Genomic DNA, 8,693 nt, shown 5'->3' on the forward strand with positions numbered 1-8,693 from the left:
TTGCAAATTCAGATTTATTTTCTTGGCACAAATTCGTAGACATGAAATGGACTTAAAATGTTAAACTATGTTGTTAAATTATTCTAGAAAAAAAGGATGTGCCAATTTACACTCCCACTAACTGTGTGTAAGCCATTTTCTCTATAACCTTGCCTGGATATAATTCATTTTAAAAATCTTTGTTAATCTAATAAGGAAAGAAGTTTCATTGGTTATTGTTGTTATTGTTTTTCCATTGTTGTTTTAAATTCTAGACTACTTAGGGACCTTTTAAATAAATCAGTTCTTGATAAATCACACATGGACCACCCATGAAACATGTTCAGCACCAAATTAACTCTCCTCTTCCACTCAGTTGCGTTTCCTTCTCTTTGCACGAGCACTAAACATGAATCAAAGAAACAAGAAGATCTTAATATTAGGTTAAACATACCTGCTGCTGCTGCTGCTGCTGCTAAGTTGCTTCAGTCGTGTCCAACTCTGTGCGACCCCATAGACGGCAGCCCACCAGGCTCCCCATCCCTGGGATTCTCCAGGCAAGAACACTGGAGTGGGTTGCCATTGCCTTCTCCTAAACATATCTGCTGCTGCTGCTGCTGCTGCTGCTAAGTCACTTCAGTCGTGTCCGACTCTGTGTGACCCCATAGACGGCAGCCACCAGGCTTCCCCGTCCCTGGGATTCTCCAGGCAAGAACAATGGAATGGGTTGCCATTTCCTTCTCCAATGCATGAAAGTGAAAAGTGAAAGTGAAGTCGCTCCTTCGTGTCCGACCCTCAGCGACCCCATGGACTGCAGCCTACCAGGCTTCTCCGTCCGTGAGATTTTCCAGGCAAGAGTACTGGAGTGGGGTGCCATTGCCTTCTCCGAAACATACCTAGGAGAGCTGAAATATATATATATATATTTTTTCATAAATAAATCTAAAACTAAAATGTGTAGGAGAGCTCAAATATGTATTTTTTTTTCATAAATAAAATCTAAAATAAAATGTGTTTGGTTATTGACTAAATTGCTTTATCATCGTTCCCCTCTGTTAATGTGGATAACTGAGTAAATGATAAAATAATTTACAAATTATATAACCCTGTTGTAGGAACAAGCCTACAAATCACATCAGTTACTGGTAATAAGACCACCTACCTCTAAGTTTTTTGAAGGCTCTACTGGGATTGTTAACAATTTGACCACAAAGTCTAGAACTCAAGAAGCTGCTGACATGATGTAGCAGTGTGAAAAAGTCTGTGAAACAAGAGAGAGGTGTCTAAGAATATAGCACTCATGACATGAATAAAAACCATTTTATATTTCTATAGTCCCAGTAAGTGTAGATGCCAAACCTTGCCTTGGAAAAAGAAATAGCACCTTTATACCTCAAAGCTTTACAACCTTATCCCAAGGAGTAAACACTGTCAATATTTCTTGCTCATGAATAATGGTAAGGTCTTTGTGAGAAGGTCTTACAGATTTCACAAATTTCTTTGTGGACTGGATCAGCTCTTCCTTATAGCCTTCCAGTGAGGATGAAATCTATATTTTGAAGATTGGTGTGAAGAGCTCTAGCCCCACTGCACTCTACAACTCACCACAAAAAGGAGCTGCAGTGAGCTGTCAAGCATGTTCACTGAGAGACAGTAGTTATATTAGTTGTCTATTGCTATACAGCAAACCCAAATTTTAGTGACTTAAAGTGTTAGTTGCTTAGTCATGTCTGACTCTTTGTAACCCCATGGGCTGTAGCCTGCCAGGCTCCTCTGTGGAATTCTCCAGGCAAGAATACTGGAGTGGGTAGCCATTCCTTTCTCCAGGGGATCTTCCTGACCCAGCGATGGAACCTGGGTCTCCTGCATTGCAGGCAGATTCTTTACCATCTGAGCCATCTGGGAATGCTAGTGACTTAAACCACACACATTTACTATCTCACAGTTTCTGTGAGTTTAGAGTCTAAGGAGAGCCTAGCAGGGTCCCTGGCTTCAGGGTCTCTCAGGAGGCTATAATCTAGACGTCAACTGGTGCCACAGTCACGTTAGAGCAGACAGATCTGCTTTAATGCTCACTTTAGCAGTTGCCTGGATTCAGTTCTTCATGGGCTATTGGAATGGTCTCAGCTCCTAGCCGGCCATTGGTCAGAGGTTGCTCTTGGTCAGATATGGCTCTCCAACATGGACACTTGGTTCTTCAAAGTCAGCAAGAGTGAGACACTGCTAGCAAACCAGAAGTCATGGTCTTCTATAACCTAATAACTTTGTTCATATTCTATTCTTTAAAAGCAAGTCACTAGGTTCAAGGCAGGGGAAGGGGTGAATTGTACAAGTTAGTGAATACTGGGAGTTAGGGAGGGCTTCCCGGATATCACTAGTGGTAAAGAACCTGCCTGCTAATGCAATAGATGTAAGAGATGTGGGTTCAATCTATGGGTCGGGAAAATCCCCTGGAGGAGAGCATGGCAACCCACTCCAGTATTCTTGCCAGGAGAATTCCATGGACAGAGGAGCCTGGTGGGCTGCAGTCCTTGGGGTCGCAAAGATTTGGACATGACTGAATTAGCACAGGGAGTCAGGGATCATTGGAGGCTACCTTAGAAGGCTGTCTACCACAGAGGATGGTTGCTCAGTTAGTAACAGGCATAAAGGACTCTGGGGAAAAGTGGAAAGGAGAGTGTCAGCAGACAAGGTAGGAGAGGAATTTCTCGGGAAAAGGCTCACAATAAGTGATACATACACTGTCAACAAACTAAGTTGAATCTGGGGGTCTCTAGCCCCCTTGGGAAAATGTATTAAGTCTCAGATCAAATCAGTATGTACCATGTCAAACCATTAACTTCTCATATTATGTATTATTGGGGAAAATCAAAATAGTTAAAATGGGTGACAATGGCAAAATAATGGGTAACAGAGAAACACAACCTCAGCCAAGAGGGAAAATATTCCATAACTAATATAAAAAAGGATTGTCATTCTTATTCTCTCAAAATGTGTATTTAACAATTAACACTGAGAAAGTGAAATTAATGACATTCAAAATACTCTGTATTAATCTGTATTTATTCTATCTAAACATGCACCCATGCCATTTATTTGTCATTTGTCGAGCTTAAATTTTGAGTTTGTCTTGTCAGGACCGCAGACTTCATGATTATTTAATGTTTGCCTTTCTTTTGCACCTGCCACTCACTTTGATAGGATAGTTGGTTTAAGGTAAGGGTATATTGGAGTTTATAAAACAAAATAGAGAAAATACAGCTTACTGACTTATATGGGGAAGGAGGTTTATAATCATAACTAGGATTTTTATTATAATGGCTCTTCTAGTAAGTTGAGTTAATCAGCTGAGTGTTTGCAAGGATGGGTTATGTACATGTTTCTATAATAACAAAAATGAACAGAGATATAGCAGATAAATTGTCTTAACAGGTTTTGCTTGGTTTTAGTGCAAAAACTTACTAATTAATGCAAGTGTTGCAATCATTTTTATGACATTCCCTGAAGATGGCACTTTAAGGGTTATGCCATATGCTGATTGACAGCAGCCATAATTCCATACAATGAGACTGTATCATATTGTTTGAAGTGAGGTGATATTCATCTCTTGAAACTGATCAAACATATCATTGCATCAAACAGTATTACAATATAATCACACTGTATGTGGAGCCTGCCAAGGCTGATCATCATGTTGTACTCTTTTCCCACGGACTTCTCTAATAGAACTTGTGACACACCACTGCATCCACATTTTCCTTTAAGAACTCAGAATCTACGAAAGAGAAAAATCTGCATAAAATCGTGGTTTGGTTATGCTGTGTGAGTGTTCATTTGTCGACTGCTTTAGAATTACAAATTTCCTTCCACAAAGATCTCCCTAAGTATACAAATAAAAACCTGGTAAGACCAAGATAAAAAGAGAAGATTCCAAACAGGGCAGAAAATAATTCAAATGCCTTTTATTTGTCTTCCATAAACAAGCAAACATGGAAGACATGTCTTTCGTAAAAAATACTTTTTAGTGTCAGAAACTTCCAATGGTGTTTTTTCCTAATGTACTGTTTTGCAAAGTCACTTACTATATGTACTGACTTTGGGGCTATTGCAGCTGCAGGTGAAAATTATATTAGAACCTATTCTTCTACTAGTTGTAGTTGCTGCTGATCTTGGAAAAGCAATGCTAGGATGGGCAGAAATAAATGAGGGTGATTTGGCCTATTAGTGGCATTTTTAGTGGTATGAAATTCTATAACAGTAGCTTTTAGACTGTGATATAATTTAGGAATTGCCCTTTAATTATCCATCCATCCATCTCTCCATCCATCCATCCATTCAGTAACTTGTAAAAAAGCCATGGGGATACTTTGGGGATTATGTTCAGAATAGTTTACAAACAGGATGCTAGGATGGGAGCCATCGCCTATTCACACTGACATTCACTAAGAGATGTGTTACCGCTTCTGGTCCTCCAGTGCTGACCTGTGTGAATCTCTGCGATGTCGCCATCCTATCTGGACCTTATTAATTTGCCTGAGCCAGCCCTAGCTCTAACCTGTTAGGTTTAGTGTCCTTAGCCTTCTGGGCCTGCAGAAACGATATGGGTCTTTCAGAGAGGCACTGGGATGCAGGAGCACAGAGGCGCTCTCTGACTGGTTACCCAAGCACTCACACTGCGACCTCTCTTCGACTGCTTCTGCACTGTGGTGCGCACAGGTGAGGCTGGAGGATTCTGGAATTCCCCCAAGATACAAAACCAGAGAGCTCTCTGTTCCCGGATTCTGCTAATCATGGGCATTTCTTCCAGATCAGGTGCAGGAAGAGCAGAGCAAAGACCCTTCTCAGAGACACCACCAGTATTTAAGCTCTGTGCTTCCTTTCTGACCATTTTCTCCTTTACTTCTCTTCTTTAACTATAGAAACTTCATTTAATATACAGTGAAAAACACTGACTTTTCATCTCTTTTCCCCAAATATTTGGTTTGTGATATTAATATCATGCTTTCAGATCTTTAGGGCATGTCTGATACACAAATGCCCAGAATTTTGAAATTCAAATCTGAGAACTGTCTTTTCCCCTCTCTTTTACACAATTGAAGTGACTTAGCAGCAGCAGCAAGAGCATCCATTGCCTCAGCAAGTAAGGAAAAAGTCTTAGCAGCTGTTCAGTGGTGAAGAGTGGACACCTTTCCCTCTTTTCTCTCTTGCTTCTTTGTCTCCTACTTCGTTAACTTTGTCGTTCGACCTTCCCCTCTCCCCTATTTTCTTAAGAATTTAGTTGGCTGGGTTTTTTTTCCCCCTAGCTTGTTGAATAGAATAGTTAGAATTGAGTTATATTATACATGTTTTTTTGTTTGTTTGTTTTTTGTTTTGTATTTTTTTGCTATTAGATGCTTTAGATTTTGAAACAATCAAAAATTCTTTTTTTTCCCCTCTAGCAAAAAAGTTAGACCTACAGTACAAATACGGACTTTCCATGTGGTGCTAGTGGTAAAGAACCCCCCTGAAAATGCAGGAGACATAAGAGACCCAGGTTCAATCTCTGGGTTGGGAAGACCCCTGGAGGAAGGAATGGCAACCCACTCCAGTATTCTTGCCTGGAGAATCCAATGGACAGAGGAGCCCTGCAGGCTACAGTGGGTCTCAAAGAGTCAGACACAACTGAAAAGACTTAGCATGCACAATACAAATAGCTTGTTTTTTCCTGAATACTTATAGACTGCTGACCAGATGGTACATTAGCTCCAAACACTTCAATGTGTGTTTTCTACAAATAAGAGTGTCCTCCTACTGACCACAACACAACTAACAAAACCAGGGAATGAATTTTGATACACTCCTGCCCTTTGGTCCACAGACCACATTCCAGTTTCAACTGATGCAACAATAATGTTTGTAACCAAAGGATCCACTTCAGAAGCACACACCATATTACTTATCATGTCTCTTTAGTCTCTTAGACTGGAATATTCTTCAGTTTATGCTTGACTTTCAGTCCAGTATTGATATTTTAAAGAAGAATTAAATTACTTTGTAGAATTACCCCCAGTTTAAATTTGCCTGAAGTTTCCTCATGATTTGATTCAGATCACAGTATCACAGAAGTGAGGCAGTGTTCCTCTCAAAGCATCAGACCGGGTCATGCATGGTTTCCATAGCTGATGTTCACTGTCCCCACTTGCTAAAAGTGATGTCCTCCAGGCTTTTCCCCCTTTTGTCGGTATGAAAACATACCGAATCCTGTTCTTCATCAAATTTAAATCCTTTCATTCATTCATTTATGTTGGTATGGTCTCTTGGTCTTTTATTTTACTTAATATTGTAAATTCTACAAGTTATTATCACATTACTATCAGTATTTTTTAAAGTTTTTATTTTTTGGTGTGGACCATTTTAAAAGTCTTTATTGAATTTTTTACAATATTGTTTCTGTTTTATGTTTTGTTTATTTGGCCATGAGGCATGTGGGATCTTAGCTCCCCAACCAGGGACTGAAGCTGCACCCCTGCGAAGTCTTAGCCACTGGACTGCCAGGGAAGTCCCTTCTATCAGTATTAATACTCCAATTATGTCCAGTGTGGCTAGCAGGAGCCCATTTAAACTGACCTTTAGGCTCTTTTGATATGTTCCCAATCATTTTTTTAAAATATATTTTTGGTTTATGGTAGAAGTTTCAGATCTTTGGTTTATGGTAGAAGTTCCAGATTTTTCTTGTAATTTTATTCCCCCTTAGTCCCAGAATCAGCCATTTCTCTAAAAATTCTTTTTCTTTTTTTACTGGAAAATAGTATTTGGAAGCCAAGACTCGAGTGCTGTGTATGTTCATTGTTATTGGAGTGTTGGTGCTTCCCAGCTCTATCAGAAGATAGAGCCAGGAAGTATACTTATGCGTATACCATGTATCTACCTTGACACTTATTTCTATCTATAGAAATTGAAAACTGTCTCTCTATAAGTTATACATATGCTGAAAACCATGAGCTCGTCTTACACTTCCAGTCACATGTTGATTCTAGTTTTCTCCCTTTTCCATGTATGTAATCTTCTCTAATAATGAGAATACAAGCTTCCACAGTTCCTCAGATGTTGACTTATGTAATCAACCTCACTTTATGCAACCCATCTCCCATCCCTACTATGACTCCCTCCCACACACAGATGCCTCTTCCCCTTGCTTGGGCTCTGACTCCCGTGTGGATACCTTCTCACCCTGTTCAGGCTGATTCCTCAGGCTATTTTGCCTGCCACCCTTGACTAGCTATTCTCTTCATCTTGTTTAGACCCTTATATCCTCTTATCTTGCTCTGTCTCACCTAGCAGCTTTGTTGATGTTTGTTGCGGCTTTCGAAATAAATTATTCAGGAAGGGGAAGGAGAAGCAGTCAAGTTTTTCCATGAAATGTTTTCATTATCCTTTTTAATCGAGAGTTGAGTTAGCAGAAAAATAAGAAGAATCCAAGGGCCAAAAGAAAAAAGGAACTAAGAACCCAAGTGGTGACTGCAAGAACTAACAAGGCAGTGTAGGAGCTGGGGTGGTGGTTATGGCTCAGAAACATAGCAGCTTTCATTTTCATACCCAGAAGGGCAAAGGAAACAAGGACTTGGAAATTCTGTAGGGAAGTGGGGATAAATCCAGGATCATTTAAGGGCTTCCCCTTCCATAAAATGATAGAGAGGACATAATCTGCACACTAGCAAAAGAGACCACAAGGAAGAAAGCTATTGAGGCTATTGCTTCACGAAAAACCACTCCAAAATTCAGTGATTTAAAACAACAAGCATTTATTTCTCCCTCATGGGTCTGTGAGCTATTGTGATTCATTTTTAAAAACTCAATTTCAGGATTCAGCTCTGGACTCAAACTGCAGGCTCGGTTGAATTCAGGTCTACTTCATATATGTCCATATGCTCCCCCATTGTGTTCTCACAGTGAATGATAGACAGCAAAGCAAAGGGGACATGCAACACCTGTTAAAACCTCAGCTCAGAGAGGCACTGTTACCTCCACCCAATCCTGTTGGTCAAAGCAAGTCACGTGGCCAAGCCCAACACCAGTGGGTTGGGGACAGTACTCTGCCTCCTCTAGTGGGAGACGATGCCAAGTCAATGAAAAAGGATATATATATGTACTGTATAACCCCCAAAACAGGGAGGAATTGGGAACAATAACTCAATGTACCATATGTACCATGAACACTATGTACACAAATTTTATTATGTTTACCTACAAAAGATTATTTGAATATATTTATTAATACCAAAAAACCCTCCACTTTCTTTTTTTTTTTTCTTTTTTTTATCGTGCATTGAACCTGGACTGGCATCTCGTTTCATACATGACATTTCACATGTTTCAATGCCATTCTCCCAAATCTTCCCAGCATACTCTGCAGTTCTTGATAAATGATCAGTACAATTCAATTTCTTCCCATTTTATGTTTGCTAGATTTTATTCCTTTATTTATATTAGAAGTTTATTTATATATAACTTTTTATTCATATTTAGTGTGAGGTATATTCATTTTATTGTCCATTTGATGAGTTATTCCAATTTTATATATTGCCTACCTTTGCCTAGCCTTCTTTTCCTGTCTTAAAGATATGAAATGACTTTATATTTAAATATATATACAATATGTTCTATATGTTTTAGTAGCTTTACTGAGGTATACTTACACATAATACATGTCACATACATGAAATATACCACCATCA

The 8,693-nt window shown here is 39.4% G+C and overlaps 1 protein-coding gene across 1 annotated transcript in view; it reads right to left on the reverse strand.

Annotated features, from left to right (window-relative positions):
* Window positions 1-1,166: 1,166 nt before the first annotated feature.
* GTDC1 (glycosyltransferase-like domain containing 1) overlaps window positions 1,167-8,693 on the reverse strand; it is a 460,141-nt gene continuing 452,614 nt past the window's right edge. Inside the window, exon 11 of the mRNA XM_010853688.1 lies at window positions 1,167-1,240. Coding sequence (XP_010851990.1) covers window positions 1,202-1,240 — 39 coding nt within the window. The 3' untranslated portion in view covers window positions 1,167-1,201. The remainder of the gene's footprint in view (window positions 1,241-8,693) is intronic.

Source organism: Bison bison, unplaced genomic scaffold, assembly GCF_000754665.1.
Source record: "Bison bison bison isolate TAMUID 2011002044 unplaced genomic scaffold, Bison_UMD1.0 scf7180017864330, whole genome shotgun sequence".
NCBI lineage: Eukaryota > Metazoa > Chordata > Mammalia > Artiodactyla > Bovidae > Bison > Bison bison.